This window comes from Chelonia mydas, chromosome 3, assembly GCF_015237465.2.
Source record: "Chelonia mydas isolate rCheMyd1 chromosome 3, rCheMyd1.pri.v2, whole genome shotgun sequence".
Taxonomy (NCBI): domain Eukaryota; kingdom Metazoa; phylum Chordata; order Testudines; family Cheloniidae; genus Chelonia; species Chelonia mydas.
In genome coordinates, this window is record NC_057851.1 from 53329755 (window position 1) to 53354882 (window position 25128).

General features: G+C 41.3%; 1 protein-coding gene across 7 annotated transcripts in view; it reads left to right on the forward strand.

Moving 5' to 3' along the window:
* Positions 1–25128, forward strand: part of COL19A1 (collagen type XIX alpha 1 chain) — a 316775-nt gene that overhangs the window by 93683 nt on the left and 197964 nt on the right. For all 7 annotated transcript variants that reach the window (XM_037894282.2, XM_043542458.1, XM_043542459.1 and 4 more), the window contains 2 exons: positions 4603–4647; positions 15522–15566. In XM_037894282.2, the coding sequence (XP_037750210.1) occupies positions 4603–4647; positions 15522–15566 (90 nt within the window). The remainder of the gene's footprint in view (positions 1–4602; positions 4648–15521; positions 15567–25128) is intronic.

Sequence of the window (25128 nt, forward strand, 5' to 3'; positions counted from 1 at the left end):
AGTGGCATTTATGTTGAGCCATACCAAAGGAAGAAAGGGGCACAGCCTGAAAAATGTATAATTACATCTATTTTCCACAGCTGATTTTCCCCCGAAGCAGTGAACACTTTTTACAAAAAATGATTAAAAATCCCATCCAAAACACAATGCTTTGTGGTAGTTCTCAGGACTATTCTATGGGAGATACAGTTCCAGTTATCAGTGTGCAGATCCTGGCTCCTTGCTCCTGATTCTTGCAGGTGTAGAGAATACTGTAATGGAGATAAAACTCTCTAAGACTGAGGGTCAGTGGATGGAGTGTTCCCCTATTTACTATGAACCAGATTTTCAAAGGATCTCAGCTCCCTTTTTGGGCACTTGTTCTCAATAGGTGCTGAGCATCTTTGAAAAGCTGGTGCATAATATGTTCAGTGCTGTCTGAGGTATCACAGCTTTCAGCGCTAGTGCAGTAAGGATGTCAACAATATGAGTCGTTTCCACCCAGCTGCAGCAGAATAGGGCTGGTGGGCATGCAGGTAGCCAATTCCCCCTGGACATGTGGTCATGCAATGCCCTCCTTCTGTCACTTGCCCCATAAAAAAGACTGGAGAAGAACCAGCCACCCCCAAATATATTGTAAGAAAAGGGGCAGGGGGAAAGATTACAAGGCTACTGAGCCTCCATACTCCTCCGTCTACTCCCTGAAAGACCACTCAAAATTAGTAATGGTGAGGTGGCCTGGGGCTTTTGGGTAGGAGGTAATCCCATGGTCATGCTTAATATTTGGAATCAATGATATTTGGATTTAGAAATCTGAAAATTATCCAACTATTTGAATTCTAAATACATTGTGTATATATTCTCCCTAATCCAAATAGCCTATTAACCCATGCCTAGAATATATCAAAGGGCTTCCAAGTAAGGAGATACAGCCATGAGAAAAATCTTTAACTTCCAAATGGCAGTAGACAAACTAAAACTGTATCTCTGAACTACTTGAATTGAATCAGTAGTTGGTACAAGTTTGTCAGCTAACTAAGTACACCACCATTATGTTATCAGAACAAATATTGCTCTGATTGACGAAGCTCCACACCTCAGGCCAGACACTCAGCATGCTTGTATTGGTGTAGCTCTCTGACATTTTTCCTTGTGAGTACACTGTAGCTGAAATCATTGGACATATGCCAGTTTACACCAGCTAAGGATCTGGCCCACTGAATCTTGAGCAGAGGGAACAGATGAATAGATGAAACCTTTCTGGACAAAAATAATTCCTTCAGATAAGGCATTTGGCCTTGGGGCCTTCATTATTGACCAAGAGTGTTTCTTTTAGTATCCTTTACTCAAGGCCCCAAATGTTACTGTTAATATAGAAGTCATAATATATTTTATTATATTGAATAAGCGTGGCCATTTTTTTACAACCCAAATAATCCCTTACCGTTGTAGAACACATTTTAAACTAACATTTACAATTTCTGCATTTCAGATATTATTTCAATAAGTTAAATTGAGTTTAAATGACTTCCAGTTCTGACTCCCAGAACTTTAATGGGTTAGATTTGTTTTAAAGCTGTGTAAATCAAGCAATGTTGTGTAAGACTTAGACAATTTCTCTTTGGACAGGTCTCAATCTCTTTGGACAGATCCATTAAGGAAAAAAGTACAGTTACAAAATTCTATCAATTTGTACAGAGTTTAATATCACTGGAAAATCTTCTCTATTTTATGATAGAAACATCTGGCTGGCTAGGTTTAATTTTCTAAGAATTTTCTGTATGAGATTATGAAACTTTTAGAATCATTAGTAAACAAAAAGGCCTGCTTGTTTTAGTCTCAGTACTCAGTAGCAAGTGTGTTCATGTTTTTCATTTGCACTGTCTTTGTTTTCAATAGAATATTATTGATCAGTAGTTCTCAACCAGGGTGCATGGTATCCCTGGAGGTTCACAGAGGTCTTCGAGGGGGTACATCAGCTCATCTAGATATTTGCCTAGTTTTACAAGAGGCTACATAAAACATACTAGGGAAGTCAGTATAAACTAAAATTTCATACAAACATTGCCCTGTTTATACTTCTCTATATACTATTGCTGAAATGTAAGTACAGTATTTATATTCCAATTGATTTATTTTATAATTATCTGGTAAAAATGAGATGGTAAGCAATTTTTCAGTCATAGTATGCTGTGACCTATTTTTATTTCTGATTTTGTAAGCAGGTAGTTTTTAAATGAGGTAAAACTTGGGGGTATGCAAGATAAATCAATAGTATGGAAAGGTTGAGAGCCACTGTCAGATCAGTCAAATAGTATTTATTTCCTAGCATATGCTCATTGCATATGTGTGCCATATTTTAAAATAAATTTGTGTAAAAATAAAAAAAAGTAGGGCTGTCAAGCAATTAAAAAAATGAATCACGATTAATCGCACTGTTAATAATAGAATACCATTTATTTAAATATTTTTGGATGTTTTCTACATTTTCAAATATATTGATTTCAGTTACAACACAGAATGCAAAGTGTACAGTGCTCATTTTATATTTATTTTTATTACAAATATTTGCACTGTAAAAAACAAAAGAAATAGTATTTTTCAATTCACCTAATACAAGTACTGTAGTGCAGTCTCTTTATCATGAAAGTTGAACTTACAAATGTAGAATTAGGTACAAAAAATAACTACATTCAAAAGTAAAACAATGTAAAACTTTAGAACCTACAAGTCCACTCGGTCCTACTTCAGCCAATTGCTAAGACAAACATGTTTGGTTACAATTTGCAGGAGATAATGCTGCCTGTTTCTTGTTTCCAATGTCACCTGAAAGTGAGAACAGGTGTTCGCATGGCATTGTTGTAGCCGGCGTCGCAAGATATTTACGTGCCAGATGCGCTAAAGATTCATATGTCCCTTCATGCTTCAACCACCATTCCAGAAGACATACATCCATGCTGATAATGGGTTCTTCCTGCCTGGCCGCCGCTCGTCTTCTCACCCCCGCACCAGCCCGCTGCTGTCCTCCTCGCCGTCTGCCCACCTGCCTGCTGCTTTCTTCACCATCCATCCAGCATGCCCCGCTGACCGCCACTCTCCTCCTCACTGCCTGCCTGCCTGCCTCTTCACCCCCCTCCCACCTGCTGCTCACCTCCTCACCTGCCTGCCTGCCGCTTGCCTCCTCACTAGTCTCCTTGCTGTCCGTCCGGCGCACCCCCATCCGCCTGACCGCCGCTTACCTCATCCCTGCTCGCCTGCCTTCTCACCCCCATCCTGCCCGCCCACCTGCAGCTCGCCTCCTCCCCTGCCTGCCCGCTGCTCACCTCCTCGCTAGTCTCCTCGCTGTCCATCCAGTGTGCCGGCCCCCCATTCACCCAACCACCGCTCTCCTCCTCGCTGTCCACCCATCCGCCTGCCTCCTCACCTCCCTCCCACTTGCCGCTCGTTTCCCCATTCACCTCCTCACCCCGTTCGCCCACCCGCCTCCCGTCTCACTTCCCTGACTGTCTCCTCACCTGAATATCAGGACAAATGGCATCCCGATCATAATCAGTCAGGACGTGGGACAAAGGGCTAAATATCGGGACAGTCCCAATTTTATCTAGCCAAGGGATGGCTCAGGCTGGGGCCAGTGTAAGGACAGGACCGATTCAGCCCCCAGTTTAGGCTGATTATCTCCTGAGGGTGTTCTGACTTGTATGGAAAGTTGCAAGGGCACAGAATCACCAGGGATGTATGAATGTCTTCTGCTCTGGGGCTGCTGTGGAGGGAGCACAGAGCAAGAGGAGCTGGTTCTGTGTCTGGCAGGAAGCCCTGTGGCATTGGGGTAATCTCGGGGAAGAGCTTAGGCCTACCTATTGACCTTTTGTGCCAGTCTAGTTTGCTCAAAGGGGCTGTAGGGCAAAACTGAATTGGGCCCATAAAGCTTGATTTTTCAGAGATGCTGAACATTGACAGTTCCTCCTGACCTTAGTGTGCTTTGAAAATGTGCGTGTTCTGTGGTCTGTAACTGAAGTGTGAACATGAAACAAAAATGTCAACATTTAAAGCAGGCTCCATGACATGACTAATCTACAGGATTCACAGGGTGAGTGTTAGTAAGTATCTGCTGAATGTGTTTTGTTTTTAAATCACCCTGATTACATTAAAATATGCAATTTAAATTGTGAAAACAACGAGCGGAGGAGAGAGACTCTTCTGGCTTTTGGCAGGGCTGAACTTTGTGAGGGAACTGGAGCTTCCTTATGTCATCACAAGATGGGCTCCAGAACCCTCTGAAATCCTGTCACTCTCAATAAAATAAAGAGAATTGGCAGTACTCCTTGATGCACTGCAACTAGTCATTATTCAAGAATGTGGGAGTGAAATATAGTGTGATCAAATACAAAGCAACAAAAATTAGCAGTATGTAACTATACAGCATGTACCCAGGATGTTGCTGTAAAAATACATATAATATACAAAATGATTAACGAGGCAAATATCGATCCATAATCACTTGTAAAACTACTGGGACTATTTAGTTTGAAAATATTGCTGGGAATAAGCAGTCTTTGTTTTTTCTTGTGGTTTGCTCATGTGAGTGAGAGCCAAATAATGAAGATTATGTACATTTTGTTTCAGGGGGAAGATGGCTTCGTGGGTGTTCCTGGCCTTCCTGGTTCCAAGGTAAAGGCATTTTAGTTTTATTTTGTATGTTTGCATTTCTGAAGCTTCCTTCTTTTTCCCAGCTGTCCACTATCCATAGAAATTGGTTAGTATTTTAAATTACATGTAGGGTGTAAGATTCATTTCATGTGCCGGTGGAACTCTAGCACAGGGTCTCGGGCACCAGAAATGACATGAGAAATGCCTGCACAGGCACAGCCGCCTGCATATGTCGTTCTGCATTAGGAGCTTGGAATCAGTTGGCTAGGCCCCAAAATTGGGCTGTGCCAGCCCAGCTTGGAGATGTGCTTCAGAAATTCAAAACTACCCTTTCCTGGTGAAACCCCAGGGAGGAGGAAGATGACAGCATGGTCACTTGCTGTCTTCCCAGTCGAATTTTCTCTCTGGGGCAGCATTCTCCTATTTATTCCTGCCCGCAGAGATTTCACATGGTATTGAGTCTGCCTCAGGAAGGACGCACTTCAGCTCCTAGAACCCAGGATGGGTGCCTAATCAATCAATTTATTTTGGGAGTTTGATGGTGACATATCTTCAGAACGCTAGCAGGGCTCACTACAAAGCAATACAAGGCATTCCTTACACCCTATGGGCTGATTGTGCTGGCTTGACCACCATCTCAGTGCATTCTGTCCTAAACATTTGGATGAAGCTATGTTGCTTGTTGAACTCTGATTATACTGTTTGGCTGGTGTTGCATATTGGCAGATTGGGAAATATATTGCTAGCTGTGACTAGATCAAATTATCCATAAAATGTAATCTTAGAAGACTTGTTAATAATAATACACAAGTTTTAAAGAACAAACTTTTCTTCAGTTTTTTTGACAGGAAAGTCTAACATTCATGCACATGATCTTGTTCTATGTTTAAGATTTGTATTTTCATGTATTCAGCAGTTAAACTTCATTCATTTAGATGTTTTATGTCACTTACATAAAAACTTTTATTGTTAACCTCCTTCACAGGCGAGCGATAAATGAAGCATTATTTTACAGGCAATAGACCTCAATCTGAACATATATGTGCAAGCACTGTGGCAGTAAACATCCAGAAACATATTCTGCTACAGTATATTACTTTAAAAAAAAAAACCCCTCCATTCTTCTTATATTCATGATAAAGCATAATCTTTCCAGATATTGGGTCAGGAATTTTCTAGTCTCAGCTGTCTCACACTGCTTGGAAATATGACAAATATATTTGTTGTACTCATGAACAGAATACCATAACAGCACCAAAATGCTCAATTAAGAAGACATAAGATGACCCCAAAAGAAGTAATTCATAAAAAGATGCATGTTTATTGTAAGCAGGGCTGGTGGCACTTAAGAGGCTGTTGTGGTTGCTTGACACTTCCCATTTTGAGGGTTTGTCTACACTACCGTGTGGGGTCAGTCTAAGATATGCAACTTCAGCTACATGAATAGTGTAGTTAAAGTAAACGTACTTACATCTCCTTATCGCAGTATCTTCACTGCAGTAAGTCGACAGCTGACACTCTCCCGTCAACTCCGCTTGCACTTCTCGTTCTGGTGGAGTACCAGAGTCGACAGGAAAGCGCTCAGCGGTCGATTTATCGCGTCTATCCTAGACATGATAAATCAACCCCCACTGGATCGATCGCTGCCCGCAGATCTGTCAGTTAGTGTAGAGAAGCCCTCTGATTTTGCTTTTCAGTTGCTTATAACTTTGCCAGACTCTAAGCATTTGGGCTGAAATTTTCATCCCCGTCTGCCTCAGGCTGAAAGCTTTTGGAAAACTTCAGCCAAAATGGTTCAGCAGTTTCCAAGAACAAAGCTAGAGGAAAACATTGTTTTACCCATGTTAAAAAATTCTGGTGACCTTTTCTTTAAAAAATTAAAGCGCCCCCATATCTTTTAGCAGAGACTTGAAATTTGGCAAAAGGGTGGCCATGTCTGGCCAAATTTGGCCAAGTTATAAGCTTTTGAAAAATCACTGTGTGCACATACTCAGTAGATACTACTTCAGTTCTTAGCAGCTAAAAATGTGGACAAGTCCATCCTCACTGAGCATTCGCAGGCCTCCTACAGCTCCTGGTATTGATCAGGCTGTGCATGTGTTACCTCCACGGCATGACTGGACAAGCTCCATCCCCTCGTGGTTCCTTCGTGTTACAAAGCAATCTTAATTTGGGCCTTTTGTTTGTATACATTATACTATCCTTAATTTAGAAGTTGAAAGGTGTGTCATGAATGAGGCAGGAGACTGCAGGAACAGAAAGGATAGTCTCATGTTTAAGGCAATTGACTAGTGTCCTGGAGTATTGGATTCTGTACTTGCCTCTGCCAAAGAGTTCCTATGTGATGCTAGGCACCTCGTTTAAACTTTCCACAGATGGTCAGTAGTTGTGTGTTCCTCATTGTCTGAGTGCCTGACTTGAGACTCTGGGATAATTTGCAGATTGGCTGAGCACTCAAGGCTGCAACTGAAATTAATTGGAGCTTTGCTTCAAACATATAAAGTACGATATAATGCTAAATACTCTGAAAAATCAGGCTATAGTTGTCTCACAGTGGGCACCCAAAATTAGTGGAAACTTTTTTTTTTTAGTGGATTCCACCACCTCCCTAGGTAACACATTCTAGTGTTTCACCACCCTCCTAGTGAAAAAGTTTTTCCTAATAGCCAATCTAAATCTCCCCCACTGCAACTTGAGACCATTACTCCTTGTTCTGTCATCTGATACCACTGAGAACAGTCTAGATCCATGCTCTTTGGAACCCCCTTTCAGGTAGTTGAAAGCAGCTATCAAATCCCCCCTCATTCTTCTCTTCCGTAGACTAAACATCCCCAGTTCCCTCAGCCTCTCCTCATAACTCATAATTCTCTTAATGTAGCTTTTTGTGTGTAATATATATATATATTTAGCAGTATCTTTTACTGAAGGTTATAGTCTAAACCAGGGGTCTCAAACACGCGGGTTCTTCCCTGCAGCCTGCCAAGCTCCCCGCGGCCCCACCGGTCCCCTCCCCAGCACGCCGTGTCCCCAGCCTACCTCCAGGCCAAGGGTGGGCAAACTACGGCCATGGGCCGGATCTGGCCCCTCGGGGTTTTGGATCTGGCCTGCAGATTTGCCAACCCCGTGGTGCTGAGGGCCCTGCATCGCTTCCCTGCGGCCCCAGTGGGAGGGGGAGCAGAGAACTCCGTGAGCTGTTTTTTGCCGGTGGTTACCTCCCCTGAAGCTCCTATTGGCCAGGAACGGGGAAGCGCGGCCAATGGGAGCTTCGGGGGAGGTACCCACAGGCAAGAACAGCTCACGAACAGCTCACTGAGTTCTCTGATCCCCCTTCTCCCGGGGCTGCAGGGACAGGGTGCCCACCGCTTCCCAGAGCGGAGCGGAGCAGCACAGGGCCGAAGCCAGGGCCAGGGCAGGCAGGGAGCCTACCCTGGCCCTGGTGCGCACCCCTGCCACCCTGGAGCTGCTCAAGGTAAGCCGCGCTGGGCTGGAACCCAAACCCCTCCTGCACCCTGCACCCCAACTCCCTGCCCTGAGCCCCCTGCCTGCACTCCAACCCCCTGCCACACCCCGCACTCCCTCCTGCACCCCAACTCCCTGCCCTGAGCCTCCTGCTGCACCCCGTGGGCAGGGGCGGCGGCCCTTGAGCCAACGTACCAGTCCTCATGTGGCCCTCCTGGTGATTCGAGTTTGAGACCCCTGGTCTAAACCAGTTCAGAAATGGCTACTTCCAGTCATGTGGTGGGTGCGCTCCTGTGTACGCTAGTATTTTGGAACATGTGCTTTAGGGGTAAACTAAACTGGTTTGGTTAAACCAGTGCAACTTTGTATGTGGGCTCGTTTATATCTGTTTATCTTGCACCTGCAATAAGCCTGGCTTAAATGGATATCAGAGTGTGTATGTAGAAAATTGCATTGGTTTTACTAAAATGATATAAAATCACTCCTTTAATTCTTTCAGTACAACTCTGTGTGTAGACCAGGCTTTAAAAACTAGAAATAACAAATTATTCTACAAACACAGTACTATTAAAACTCTCTTTGAAAGAACAGGGCTAGATATTTAAAGGGATCTGAGTGTGGAAAGCGAGGAGAGAGAGTCTTTTGGATATCCTGCAAATGTTCATTTGCATGAACATCTCTAAATATACTGTTGCTAAAAAAACATATTGTAGGCAATTAATAATCACAGTGGGGAATAAATGCATGATGTGCCCAGAACTGTTATGTGGTTTACTTCCACTTGTCATCTAGTCTTATTGTCTGACCACATATTTCATGATACTTAGTTTTTTTGCCTCCAAGAAAATTGCTATTGGATGCTTTCATGCTTGAGTAAGTTGGGTATAACTTCCCTATCTTATTTATTTTTATTTGATATTGAAACTGTATATTTATTCCACTATCCCCTTACCTGCTGTCCATGTTTGCTTAACTGTAAGCTCCTCTGGATAGAGATTGTGTCTTCCAAATGTTTGGAAAACACATAATGCACCAGAGATATTATTGAAATTAAATAATGCCGGTAGCATCCTAGATATTTGAACTACAGTGTTTGATAAAATCTAAGACCTCAGATTCTAGCCATAGGGAAAATTGAGAATTAGTTCAATTGCTACTGGAAGAGCTGTTCTTCCAGTAGAACACCCACACACAATTTATTTGCACAGGTATCTAATTTGTTTTGGGAACTTATGTGATGAATTTGACATTTTGCGACTGTGAAAACAAGAGAGTTGCAATCTTACATCTGATGAAGCTAAATGGAGGCAATGCCTTTTTTGTAGGAATATATCAAAGGTGTGTAATGGGACATATATATCAGAATTTATATCAGAAAAATAAAAATGAAGAAACATTTCTAAATTATTTTAAAAAACACCACATGCACATTTTCCAACAGAAAAGCAGGGGCTGCTATTGTACCTGGACTAAGTTCTGCATACTTTATCTTAGGCACATTACTAAAACTGACATCTAAGCTGTTGACTTCACCAACCACATCAGCCAAAACAGTAAGCATAATGCAGCCACCACAAACAGCTGCTGGAAAGCCCAGAACTATTTGCTGGTATATGAATCTGTGCATCTCAAAACTTTGAAATTGATTCTCAGATGTAGCTCATGATGCTGTGTCAACTGAATTATTTGGCAACATACTGTAAACAGGAAGCTTGCATGTTGTAGCCTACTGTTTCACCTTCCCTCATTTAAATGTTAAGCTTCTATATAGGGGAATGGAACTCTGTAAAAGGTGAACTGAGAGGGGCAGAGAGGACAAAATCAAAATGGGGAATTTTTACAGTAAAGTGAGAGAAATACCATATGCTGCGATTTGGGAGATTTCCATTTTCTTGATCTCCAGACCTATAGAGTTCATGTATGCCATATCAACACTATGGATGTAGATGCTAAGAAAGGAAGATGGAATGAGAACCACTTCCTGCGAGATGGTTTTGGGGGAGGTGGAGCATGGAATCTGTGTTTGGATTAGGTAGTTTGCCTGTTTCTATATGAAAAATAGAACTTTGATTGCATTTCTCATTAAAGATGTGGCATTGCACCCCATATTTTTCATAGTAATATCATTATGGTATGATTATGGCATAACTATGATGTATTTTGTGCAAGATAGGTCATGTAAGATATCGTTGAAAAGGTTATGATTCACTGAATATGATTATCATATTTGTATGCAAGTATCATTTTGATATCTGAAGTTAGGAATATTGTCTGTGCATCTATTAAAATGTGTTTACACCTGGGGAACACCCATTAGGCAGAATGCAATCAGTCTAGATGGCTGACTGGGAAGGGCCATTAGGGAGAATAATAGGTTTTAGAAGAAGCTAATCTCCCACTGGGGGGCCTTCTTGAGGATGCAAAAAACAGGAGTTATGGCTGATGTGACCCGACATGGTCATGTGACCAGGTCACCTGGTACTAGACTCCATCTTGGAATACCAGTGTTTTTCCACTAAAAGGCGTGGGAACTAAGCCTGGAGACAAAGGGTTCCTGCCATATGCAAAAGCTATTTAAAGCAGGGGAGTGACATCATTGTGGTTCTTCACTGACTCCTCACCCAAGGAAACTCCTGAAAATATCTGAGGAAGAAGGACTGAACTGGGGGGAGGGCTGAACCCAGGCTAGAGGGATTTCTAGCCTGTGAAAGGAATACCTGAGGTTTTAAGCTGCAAGCAAGCGCAGCTTGCTTTTTAAGAATTCTGCAGATGGCTTAAATCATCATTTAGGGTGAGAATTTGCTACTCGTATCCAATCTCTTTAGTATATTAAGCTTAGATTTTTATTTTATTTGCGAGGTAATCTGCTTTGATCTGTTTGCTATCCCTTATAATCACTTAAAACCTATCTTTTGTAATTAATAAACTTGGTTTTGTTTTGTCTAAAACCAGTGTGTGGAAATCATACTTGGGCAGAAAGCTGTTGCCTGTCTCTCTCCACATTGAGGGAGAGGGCGAATTTTATGAGCTTATGCTGTACAGCACAAGACAGTATAATTTTGTGCAGCACAAGACAGTATAATTTTGGGTTTACCCTCCAGAGGGGGAAGTGCCCTAGCTGAGAAGCCTTCTGATGCTGGGGCTGATCAGAAAGCTTGTCTACATGTTATTGCAGCTGGGTGCGTCTCTATCTGTGGGTTGATGAAAGTGTGAGACCGGGAGCATGTCTGCAGCTTGTCACAACATTGTAGAGTGAGTGGGAACCCAGTCTGGTTGGTCAGGTGGCTCAGTGGTACCCCAGTTCCAGGCGGCATCCCAGAGGGGAACCTATCACAGTGGCACAGAGTTTTAAGTGTGGTGGCTAGAGGTCCGTCAAAGTGATTACCAGTTTATTTTCTGTTTGCTTATTTTGGGGAAGGGAAGTATGGACAGAAAAACAGGAAAATGAGTGAACGTGAATCTAGCAAGAAGCTGGAGCATGGCAGATTGCAGGCAGAAGAGAGGGAGAAGGAGCACAGAAGACAAATGGAACTTAAATAAATGGAGATTAATGCGCAAGAAGCTGCACACCAGAGAACCATACAAGCAGAAGAGGCCAAGCAAAAAGCTGCACACCAGAGAGCCCTGGAACTGCAAGACAATGAAATGGAGGCCTGGAAGCTAGTCATGGAGGAGAGGGGAAAAAGAAAGGAAGCATGAACTTGACTTGATAAAGAAGCAGAACCAGCACCCCCATACACCAGGGAGTCCCACCTCTCCGAAAATCCACAAATGGGAACAATTGTGTCCTGTGTACAGGGGACATTGCTGTGTACTTCATGAGATTCCTGAAGACCAAAAGATGCCCACTTTGGTTGCAAAGTTGTCTGGGAGAGCACTGGATATATTCAATAAGATGCCAATTGGAGATGCTTCAGATTATGGTAAATTCAAGGAAATAGTTTTAAAACCATTTCAGATTACACCTGAAACATATAGAATAAAATTTAGAAGCTTTAAGAGAGGTGCTGGAATGAGTAATGTGTCATATGTAAACCAGATGAGAGATTTGATGGATAAGTGGGTAAGGGGAAAAGATATTACAAGCTTTGAAGAAATGTGTGATCTTGTTGCTCAGGAACATTTCCTGAATTTATGTAATGATGATGTAAAACAGTGTTTATGGGATAAAAAGGTAAAGACTGTTGATGAATGTGCTACTCTAGCTGATCAATTTGAACAAACCCAAGTATCTATTAGAAATAAATCACAGGCAGAGGGGGTTAAGTTTGGAGGGAAACAGGGTTCTGCTTTATTCCTGGAGAAAGGAAGGGTGAATGGGAGGCTGGATGCTCATCTCCCCAAATTCATTCTTCTTGTCCTTGCCCCAAGTCCCCTGTAAAAACAGAAGAGCCCGGAAGGTATGATCATTGTAATTCCCCTGAGCACCTTAGGAATAAATGCCCTGCGCTGAGTGGGAACAGGCAACAAGCAACTCATGGGAATGCTGCTACCCAGAGTAGAGGCACCTCAGGCAATTGCCACTTACCATACAGGGTTTGTAAAAGTAGCTTCTGCACAGCCAGGCAGGAAGCACATAGGGACTGTCAGAATTAATGGCAAGGAACAATCTTGGTGGAGGGATACAGGTGCAGAAATTTCTGTGGTCAGAAGAGACCTTGTTCAGGAGAAAGGCATACTGCCAGGGCAGATGGCAGAGCCTTTGTAGTAGGAGGTCACAAAATCCTTGTGCCATTGGCTAAAGTGCACATAGAAGCTGGGGATTTGGAAGCTGAATTAACTGTGGCTGCAATACGTGGTAGCCCAACACAATTGTTACTTGGGAATGACTTTTTCAGTGTAGCTCAGGCTGTCAAGGGGTCTGTCAGCAGCAAGGAGCAATATTGTGCTGAAACCCCAGAGGGAAAGGATGAAGTCCTAGGAACTGCTTGGGGAATGGGAGAGTGTCTCTTTAATTCCTCTGCAGCTGTGGAAAACAGTCTGCTATCAGGGGTGGGTGTGGTTGAGACCAGCTCCTACTGCCCGGTGGCTAAAAGCAGCTTTTCCTCAAAGGGGGAGGAGAGTGTATTGCCTATCAGTGAGAAGATGGTCCCAGTTGCTGGATGCCATCAGGTTGCATTTGAGCAAGGGACACCTCACTCTAGAATGCATAGGAAGATGTGTCCTAGAGGGAAGTCCAGAGGTGGGGGGATGGAATCCTAGAGACCACTGAGGTGGGTGAGGGTTTCAGGAACTCAGCAGCTGGAGGCAAGCCCAATTCAAAGAGGGAGGCATAGTGCCTACCAGTAAAAGGACTGTTCTGGCTGTTAGCTGTGAGCCCACAGCTAAACGGGATAGATTCCACTCTAGAGAGCACAGAGGTGTGTGTCTGAAAGGGGGTGTGTGCCTGAGAAACTGGTAAGTACCCTAGCTGCATAGCTTTCCCATGCAGAGGTTGGTCAGAAAGCCATTCTGTGTGTTATTACAACTGGGTGTGTCCCTACCTGTGTGCTGGGGAAAGTGTGAGACCAGGAGCATGTCTGCGGCTTCTCACAGCAGTGAGTGGGAGCCCAGTCTAGTGGGTAAGGGGGCTCAGTGGTGTCCCACGTGACGTTTCACTCCATATGAAATATGATTATGATATGAATATGACATAACCAAGAAGTACTTTATGCAAGATGGGTCTTGTAAGATATCATTGGAAAGGTTATAATCTACTGAAGGTGATTATCTAATTTGTATGCCTGTATCATTTCTATATCTGAAGTTAGGAATATTGACTATGTATCTGTATTTCAACTATGCTACTTCGGGTGATGCTCACTGCTAACACTTCCAGTACAGCAATGGAAAAGTCAGACAGGACAATGGACTATGAAAAGGCTTTGGCCTTCGTGTTGATGTTCCATATTGCTACTGACTCATGAATGCTGTGATACTACAGAGCCAGGTGGTCTTGTCACCTGATACTAAACATTACCTGGGGCTTCTTGTAACTTTTCACAGGAAGGAAATGGAGAGGAAGGGTCGATTTTGGGAAACAAAGAATTCCCACCTTATATAAATCCTATTTAAGGGTGGGGAGGGAGGCAAACGGGACTCCTCCTCCCCATGGCCTGTCTGCCCAAGAAGAAAGTCTGCTAAAACCACCTGAAGGGAAGGGAAGGGGGGTGTCCAGACTGAGACAGGGGTCCAGTCTGAAAAGGAATATAAATGGAACTCTGAACCACAGAAACTTTGCAACCTGCCTAATATAACATTTAGGGTGAGAATTTACATTTTATAACTTGTTTCTTAAGTATATTGAGCTTAGCTTGCGTATTATGCTTTATTTGGTCAGTAATCAGCTTTGTTCTGTCTGTTATATCTTATATTCACTTAGTTTACCTTTTGTAGTTAATAAACTTATTTCTCATTTGTAATATAACCCAGTTTATGTAATTTCTAACTGGGGGGCAAGAAGTTGTGCATATCTCCCTCCACATTGAGGGAGGGGGTGAATTTCATTTCATAAAACCTTTGGGTTTATACCCCTTAGAGGGAGTGGGCACCAGAGTGTTGGGGTGAGCCCCTAAGGCTGAATTTTTCCAGAACGGATCTCTGTCTCTCTGTGCAGCTGGATGTGGCCCTGCCTGTGTGCGTGGCTGGAAGAGGCTTGTCAGCCTAACATGGCAAGGCCAGGTAAAGGGGACCCAGGGTGGCAGAATAGGCTGACTCAGTGGCATCCCAGCACATAAGGTGACACCCCCAAAGGGCCCAAACCCGTCACACCCCAGTTCTAGGCGGCACCCCGGGGGGAACCTGTTATATATACATTAATATCTGTGTAAATTAAATATGTTGGTTTTGTTAGTTTGCATCTTGACTACATTAGAGACCAGAGCTATTATGTTCAGGTACAGCACTTGATCTAAGAATTCCATAGTTTAAATGGGAGGAAAATGGTAACTGGTCTTTTTTGGTGAAGGATACTCAAATCAGGAATCCACTTCCCTTTGGATCCATCTGAGCTTGGATATAATGACCTTCAGCATATGCTGCAAAGCTGAAATCATTCTGAAGGTTTTTCATAGAGAGCTCTTCTTGGTTGAATAAGCTTTGTATATACAATGATTGAACAGCACCTTGACACCTGGCAAGTCACACTTATAAATTTAAATAAAATAAATAAAACATTGATTTTCAGAATGAGGACTGGGATGACTGGACTAACTTCAATGGTCTATAAACAGAGTTAGCTGCCAAAACCAGAGAAAACCATTCCAGTTTTCCACATAAGTTTCAGATCTTTTGATGTGCTGAAAAGATATTCAGTATCCAAGTTGTGTAGTATTGTCAAGCCTTATTTTTAACCTGAAATACAATTAAATGCAATAGAAATTGTGTAGATTGTTTATGTATATGACATTTGCTTAAAATTTCCTGTCAAAGAATCTTGTGATTTGTTTTCGTAACAGGGAGAACGTGGCTTTGAGGGTAATAAAGGAGAAGAAGGTAAAAAGGTAAATCACTTCATTTGTACAGTTTTTTGTGGTTAGATGTTTTCAACCTATGATACTTGAGATAACTTCTGTCCTCACATAGGGCCTAGTTCTGAAGTCCTTTGCTCTTTCACAGACAAAACTCTATTTTCTGCTATGGTAGAATAAGGACTTAACAATATGGTTCATATTAATTAGACATCATAAAATGTTCGCAGTGTTCCCAGCATGTTGTGTTAGGATGTGTGTATGTAGATAAGTTTTTATGTTAACCCTACAGTGTTTAGCATGATAAAACTACTTGGTAAATCTTCAAGTTACAGGGCACTAACATGGTGTGTATTCCTTACTTCCATGGTAACTGGCAGCTTTTTATTTACACAGCATGTCCTACTTGGTGAGAATACAAATAATTAGTTTGGAGATATATTTTAATTACCAATCAATTTGCAAACGTATAAAATTATGTAATTACTATAAGGGGTGCAAAAATCAACATTTACTATATTATCTCTTACATGTTATGTCTATTGACATAAACTGACTTTTTAATGGAGATCACTATGTAGTTACATATAACATTTAGCAGGTGACCACCTAATTCCAAAGAAAACAGCCAGGGAGGTGAAGGGTGGGAAGCTAGAGGCAGACCTCCCTTATAACCTTTAGCCTAGTGGCTAGGGTACTCACCTGGGGACTCCCACCTGCTGTTTGATGAGGAGAAGGGATTTGAATAGAGATCAGCCATCTCTCAAGTGAGTGCTTTACCCATTAGTTATGGGATATTCTGATGTGGGGTGCCCTCAATCTCTCCTTTTTAAGTAGTTCTGCTTTAATTAAATGATTCAATAATTAAATATTATTTGGATCAGAGAAAAAATTAGAATGACTGTGTAGCCTGATGATTAGAACACTTACCTGAGAGGTGGCAGACCCCAGTTCAACCTCTTCTCCTCATCAGGCAGCGTGGGGACTTTCAAACTGGGACTCTCCCACATCTCAAGGGTACACCCTGACCACAAGGTTTAAGGGACATCTTTCTCTTCCCCCTTCCTCCTCGCTACCCCCTGCCATTTTGTGGGGAATGAGGTGGCCGCTGCGCATGCCTATTGGACCTAGCCCTGCACATGATTTAACAGGCAAATGCCTGTCTTTCCCTGATTTGTGAATCACAAGATAGGTGCTTCCCTGCAGCCCAGACTTCAGGAGCTACCTCTGGAAGAGGAGCAGGGTTTAGTACACACCCTAGTTGTTGTGATTTCCCATTGGCTAACTTAGGCAGCTCCCTGCCTATCATGCTGGCTTTGTGGATGGCATCCTAAGGTGCCTATCTCTCTCCATTCATGGTATAGGGAGTGTAGGTCCCTAACTCAGGCTTTGTGCATTGTAATGGTGTTCCTGTGTTTTTTCTAGTCACATGAAAGTTAGGTGTTGTGATGCTCAACATGGCAAAGGCCAAGTCCCTTTTGTGGGTCTGGGCCTTAGTCTCTCTGTGCCTCATTCCCCATCTGCAAAAGGGAGATAATGGTACTTCCCTAACACACAAGTGTGTTTGTGGGAATAAATGCATTAAAGATTGTGTGGCGCTCAGGTCCTGTGGTTATGCGGGACATATAAGTACCTAACATTGCCCAATGAAAAATCATGTTGAAGGAAGACAATGGAGGATATAGCTTCTGAGCTAAGGAAAGTACAGACTACTTATGAGCTATGCTCTCCTTTTTAAGGGCTGGGGTGTAACCAGCTACCACTCCTCTTCAAAAGTACCAGTCAATTTTCCACTGTTAATGCTTTAAAAGAAAATGGTGTTTATAGATCAGGAAAATTTAGTCACATTTAAAGTTATTGGTTTAGGAACAGAGAGAGAGATGTTGTATTATCCAGTAATGATAATAAATAACAGAAGTAAACATCAACATCTGCAATCATTAAAAATTCTGAGGTCAGACAATTCAATCTCAGTTTTCTGAAAAATGACTTGTTGACGTTAAGGTTTTTTTCTAACTCTACAGAGAGTTCTCAGTCCTTTGGTTATGTTCCCATTCTTCTGCTCTGAAGTGCTTGTTGACTTATAAGTATTTCCCTTGCAGCTGTGCCATGATCTCCTTGAGTCTTATGAATAAACTTTGTTTGGACATAGGGACGTGATTCCAGCTGCTGCTGCCACTCTTAGTTCAGCTTCCCTTCATTTTAAGGTGACCATGTGAAAACATGCACTCCCTGGTCGTAACAGTTCTTCATTGTGCAAACTGAGTCAATATGTCTAAATTTGCCACTTTGGACATTAATTAAGAAGAACCAGTAGTTATTCAATTTATTCCCTATTAAAATGCCGACAGTATGCTCGGCTCGGAACAAAACGCAGAAGGCATGTTTTGCACCTACTGGAAGTTACAATATACATAGATGGTAGTTGGAGAATGTTTGACTATGGAGAAGTTTTCCAAAGGAAATAGAGGACCCTCACCTTGAGCAATTTAAAACTAGATTGGGCAAAGCACTGAGAGAGAGAGAGTGTAGGGAATAATTTATACTGATTGAGGTGGATTAGGTTATTTTTTCCACCTTTAACTTCTATTGTTCTTTGGAGGGCTACTGACATAGTGCTCTTTCTCTGGCTAACAGGGCAAATGGACACTGTTCTCCTTCCAGTATCCTAAGCCTCAGTATATGACTTGCAATTCACCTGAGATCAATCACTGGTGGGCAGAAGATTCCTGAATCTGTGGGGTATGGTGTTTTTGCATATCACACAACACTGCTCTGACTGCATTGGATCTGATTTCTGACAGAAGCCAAATGCCAAGTAGTCAGAGCAGGTTAAACCATCCTGCATTTATCATATGTCTAGCAGCCCAAAAGATAACATTATGGTTTATGGACCATTGATTTTTAAATATGTATTATTTATATGCCATATACAATACAAATAAAGACACAGTCCTTACCCAAAGGAGCTCACAATCTTAATAAAGGACAGCACACACTGTGAGACCAGTGTGATGATAACTTAGAGCTTTCTTGCTCAAACAAATGGGGGTGAATGGTAATAGCATTATATTAATGTAGTTTAGCATTTGTGGGCTGAAAAGAAGAAATGGGATTTCCAGAGGAATTTAAATGAAGAAAGGTAGGTGGTTAGTACACTGGAAAATAATTGTCATTTCAGGGCCTCTTGATAGTATAGAAGAAAATATGAAGGTGAGAATGGCAAAAACAATTTTGTAGCTAACATACCCTATTTTATTTATTTATTTTATTTTGTAGAAACTTATCCCTGAACATATGAGTCCTGCTTTAAGAACACTGAATAGTAAATTATTGAACCTCCATCCTGCATTATTATTTGTAAATAGTAGTGTTTTCTATATTCTTCAAAAAATTGGACTTTTCTCCCAAATATATGATCCGTAGAACTTTGACTTTCATAGCAAACTTATTGACTTTCAGGTCTTGAAAATCCAAAAAATCAAGTGGGCAGCAAACACTAAATATCATTTTGTTGTTGTGGATAGAAGCATCTATCCAGTTTCAGGGTTTTATCTGCTGTTGTAACATAATCACATGTGATTTGGTTATCTCTTTCTATTTACATGGCAATGAAAAATGTAAAGAGAAGAGTTTCTTTCCTCCCAGTGCCTGCCCAAACCTTGTGTAATGAACTGGTGCAGTCTCTTCAGAAGCTATATCTGGTGATTTGTGGGAATAAAGAACGAAAGGGCTTTCTAAAACCAAAACTGAAATGTACAATCATTTAATCATTCATTTTCTTTTCAATGCAAATGAATATTAAGAAAAGTAAAGCAGAATTAATTTCCCGTTATTCCAGTGCTGCTGTTCTTTAGCTTTATAAATGTATTAACACCTGTGACTCATGGCTTATAGACTTGATGTGTAAATGCTATGGTAATACATGTAATGGCTCACTTGCTAGACAACATTAGGTTGAGTTGTATTTTTTTTATTAAATACTTGTAAGTAGCAAGTAGGATTGAAATGGCAGTGTTGCTAAATTAAAATAATTGTAATACTAAATTAATTTTACTACTGCAAAAATCACTGTCACATCAGGATTTATTACACAGCATGAAATTCAGGCAATACGGCGTGTGTTTTATACTGTTTAAAACAGCACTTGTGACTTTTGACATATGACACCACTATTCTTTGTTTTAATAAATGTGTGAGAATTAACTAAATTTTAGACTTCTGTTATGCTGACTATGCAAGTCTGTAAAGATGAACATTTAAAACTGACCCAGTCTTCAATTTCTAAATTTATCAGGATGAACTTTTTGGCCTTGATTCTTTGCTAGTCCAACCGCTGCTTGGGTGCAATGAGAGTGGGAGCTGACAGGAAGCCCAACACACTCCCCTTATTCTCAGTGGTGTGATCATTCTCAAATTAAAGATATGGAGCAGAACAGGGCAGTTTTAATTTACACTTAGTAGAAGATCCATCAGGGATGGATCAAGTATAGCAAAGCCTTATTCTGTCATGCTCCTTCTTCTCCTATTCCCACCCCCTGCTCCCCTTTACACGGGACAGTGGAACCAAGAGAGAGCTGGCCCAGGAAGATGCACCAGTTTTGTGCTTGTGGAGTTTCCTCCTGCACAGGGAGAATTCTCAAATGCAAATGTCTGGCTACTTTAAATTCACTTTGTGTTGCATAAATGGTGCAAAGTGAACGTGTCAGGCTGCAGAATCCAGCCTGTGGCATCCACATAAGCTGTGCATCTAGGAGGAATGGACTGATCTCATGTACAAGGATACCTTTTATGGAAGTAAGTTGTGCTCCACTATTCTGCACTGTTTGTTCCCTTCTGTGCAAGCACAGTAATCCAAAGAAAGGCGTATTTCATGAGACTAGAAGGTCAGATCTGTCATTTCAATTCCTCTAATACTATTGCTAGGGGCACTTATCAGTACTGGAGATTGTTGGCTTTATGAGCAGTGCAAGTATTATTCTTTAACATACAGTGAACCTGTCAGCACCACAATGAAGCCGTAGATCGCTCTGTAAACTCACTTTGTTGTCGTGCCATTGAGCCAAATAGTGTGTAAAGGTTACATTATCACTTCAGTTTATTTCTGATAGGATTAGTCTAAAGAAGAGGGAGACAGTTTTGTTCTATCAGTATACTTTATTTTAACATCTACTTGATCTAATCCTAGTTTAAGGCACAAATGAAAGCAAGTTTGCTCTCATTCTAAATCCACATCTCGTTCACCTTGTAAAACCATCATACAAGAAGGCTTTTAAAAAGTTTAAAAATAGGTTTTTAATGTTTCAAGGTTCTTGATGTGTAGGATCAAGGTAAGTACTAGGGTACAAATTCTAAACTGGTCTGGGGCAAATTTTTCATAAAATCTTTGCAATTTCTGTTTAAAAACTGGGGGGATATTGTGCCCTTGGCCTAGAAATTAATCCTATAAAAAAAGATCCTGGACAGATTTTAAAAAAAATAATAATAATGCGCATTAATTGTTTCTATGATACCTTTTTCATTGACCAACATCTTAGCTAAGCACTCCCTTAGCACCAGCCCTAGATTATCTTCCAAACCATGCTCTCTTTCTCAAGCCATAGTTTTATAATGCCTCCTGGCTGGGAAAGGATATGGGGCAATTTGAACTTAATTATACCGTAACTACATTAAACAGTTTATTTTCTAGTTATTTTTGTAGAATAAACTCAGACAGAGGAGTAAAATGCAAATATTTTACCCCATATCGGTTTCATTTTTATACTCCATAAGTTATTAGAAAAAATGTTAACATACATGAAAATTAGAAATAAAAAAAAAATAGGGGCAGATCCTCAGCCTGTGTAAAGTGCCATTGCTCCACTGAATTCCGTAGAGCTATCACAACTGTACCATCTGAGGATCTGCCCCTCTGTCTTAAAGATACCTATTTTTCTATGAGGAAAATCTTATTTCATTTTTAAAGCTTTTGATGTATCCCTCACTTTGAACCTTTTCTTCCAGTCAGTGTCCTAGCTTACAACAGTTCCTTGCTGGAAAGAATTCATGGTGTTCCTTTGGTTAAAAATCCATTTGCCCCAAATTAGATTCTGTTCTTAATCACCAGGACTTGCACAAATATGAGAGAGACTGTGTACATGAAGAAATAACAAGGTGAATAAACAGAAGATGAAGCCCTCTCTTTCTGGTTATGCATTTGACACAATGCAATCCAGTATTTAGTGATTGGCATTCTTCTTCTCTACCAGTGTACCCTTTGACTGGCTTTACTGGTCAAAAACATGGCAGGATGTGCTATGAAAATTCATATGGAAACATGGCAGACAAAGTGTGCATTCTAAAGGTCTGCATAGACCTACAATTGGGGTGAGCTAGCTTTCCCTCATATAGTCTATTATTATGCATTGCAATTAAAAGATTTGATCAGTTGGGTTAACTATAAACCACACACATACTGGGTAAAACTCAAACAAGACTGGAGCCCATATATAGATACTTGTAGCAATTGTTGGGTTCAAAAAGAAATTTGTCACCAAAAAATAAACCCATTAATCTAGACCACCTTAGCAGCTTCGGATAATTTTTTTAAATTCCTATCACAGAGGACCTCTCTCTTAGCGACTTTAATTAATAATCAGGAATTTATCCCCAGGAAATATCAAAGTGACTATTTGCTGTAAGAGCTAAGGTTATTCAATTTGTACAGCTGTTCCTGGGTCCTGATTTGAAATCATACCAAGAGACGTATGAATGTAAATAATATAAAGATCCCATATTTTCAATATGTAGAAGTCAAACATTTCATTGTCAAATTTGGATACAAAATAGCTCTATCTAGACCTTTAAGCACAATTGAAGATTTGACCCAGAAGCAAGCTGGAACAAAAAGTTTCATTTCTAAGATATTTTGATTGAAAAAGAAGTGGGTAGGAAAACAACCCAGATGAAAGGTGGGAGACGGATTTGGACAAAGAAATTTATTTAGATGAATGGGTCTCTGTATGGGAAAGGGCATATACATCTTCAACTTGTATAATCACAAAGAATGTTTTATGAATTACTGTATAGATGACATTTGACTCCAGTTAAGTTCCTTATATTTTTGCTACTAGGAATGCATTCTGTTGGAAAGATTGCGTGGAAAGGGGGATATACTTGTACATGTGGTGGTTGTGTCCAGGAATTAGACACTTTTGGGAGGGAATTATTAAAGAGATGCATCTTATAACAAAATGCCAGCTTCTTCTTTGAGTAAATACAGACATGTATTCCACTTAGGTGTGTGCACGCCATGCGTACTGAAGCTGGAGACTTTTGCCTAGCAGTACCTGAAGAAGGGTGGTGCTCGAGCCTCATGGCTCTGACCCCTGCACTGGCTATATGAAGCATCACTGCCCTGACTCCCCTCAGTTCCTTCTCACTGCCCATGGCTGGAGTCAGATCTCTGTGTGGTTGCAGTCTCACAAGATCATGTTTTGTCGTAGCCTAGTTTATTGATGTGACTGTGCTCGCTGGAGGGGCTATACTGAGAATGCTCAATCAGGGCAAACTGGAAGACAATCCCTAAAACTGGTGGTTTATTCTATAATTAGATTTCACAGACCAGTAACCAAACAGCTTCTGTAATACCTTACTGGTTACCAACAAGCCAAAATATAGTTCCCTTTAAGCAATCCAGACTTTGGCTCCTGCCCAGATAGCCAAGTCTAATAGTGAGGGTTACAAAAAACCTTATTCGCCATATAGAAAGTTCTACCAATCCCAAGAGATCAGATACATTATCCACCAAGTTAATGAATATTTCAGACCTCACCCAAATACATGCTTACAGCCAATCCTTATTAACTAAATCTAAGATTTATTAATAAAAAATAAAATAGAGATGCTATGGTTAAAGATTATTATACATACAGGTACGAAAAGAGTTTGTAGGCCAGTTTCATGGCAGAGATGGTGAGGTGGCTGATGGTGCCTATATAGTCCAATAGGCAGTCCATGTGCAGAGTTTGTTCAAATTCTTCCATGAGAATTGCAGAGATAATCCAGAGTAGACCCAGAGACCTCAGTTTTATGAGCTTAGACTTTCCCTGTCAAAGTTTAAGCATATCTGAGATAAAACAGGATCAGGCCAAACTTTCTTTAAAGCTGAAGCAAGTTGGGGTCACAGCAGGGCCTCCTTGATTGAAGAATAGGTAATGTATATTGTTGCTTTGAAGCTAATCTGTTTCCTAGGCATACACCGGTAATTTAGTTGCATTCATTAGCATAAGGCAATTAATCATCAAACCATTCACAGGTAGTTTACTACAAATTTCAAAGAGAAATGAAGACAATAATATTACACCACAAGTTCCATCTAAATGTTTATATCCCCTTTTAATCTCTGAATCAGTAGACTACAGTAATGAAACGTTATAGACAAGAACAGAAGTTTAGCATCTACAAGCTAGTTAGATCACATTGTTAAACTTCTAACAAGATAGAGGTAAATGCAAACACAATTGGTATATATTAATTCTCTAACAGTGCAGGCATACATTTCCAATTGACTCCAAGGCCACTGATACCCTTCCCATATCAGTGGCCTTGTACTCAGTGGGAAGCTCCTCGCTCATGGAGATCCTGCTCTTTGTCCCACTCAAAGCTAAAGTCACCTGCCAGGTCGCTGGTGGTGGCTTTGAATCAGCAGCAGGCCAGCCATTGGCAGTCTTCCTCCTCACAGAACTGCTTGAGAACTTTGGGGGTGTTCATGTCCTCATGGCAAAGATGCCACTATGGGGTGCGACCTTTTCCTCCAAAACAATGGGACTACCCTAGAAAGAGGGATAAATCCCACAAGAGGAAGCAGTTGCGCTTGGGCTTCAGACAGTCCTCATGCCTTCCCTCAACACAGGTCAAGGCTTGTTTTGACTCCTTTGTCCAGAATACTGGTCCTGTCGTTCCTCCGTCCCCCTGGGGACCGGCTGGCCCACTCTTACGATGCTTGGGTCTCGATTACCTCTATCAGATTGGGCTACATAATCCAGTTCCTTGCTATGCCACATTCTCATCTCCCATCCCCATCCTTCTCCAGGGACCCCTCTCATGAGACACTGCTCATTGAACAGGTCAGCTCTCTGTTGAAGTTGGGAATGGTGGAGGAGGTTCTGCCAGAACACCGTTTCCATAGTTTTTACTCCAGGTACTTCCTGATACTGAAATCCAAGGGTGGAATGAGACCTGTTCTCAACCTTCATGGCCTCCACAAATTCATCAGATACATAAGATTTGGCTTGGTCACTCTATTGCTATCCCCCACCCATGGTGTCTCAGAATGACTGAGTATACATGGGTATATTGTCCCTAAACTTTCAAATGTGGATGCCTAATATGGAAGACTGGTGCATGTACCTGACATTTTTTTCCATTCTATATTTACAACAAAAGTAAGTATTCTTTTGCAACATATGCAAGATATTCAATGTAAAAGATGAGGAAAAAAAATATAAGACAAGCAACAAATACATAAAAGTTGGCATCCTTCATCTATATCCCTACTAGTGCCTATGCACTCTTCTTTCTGAGTCCAAGACCAGTCAGTCTTTGCCTTTCCCAG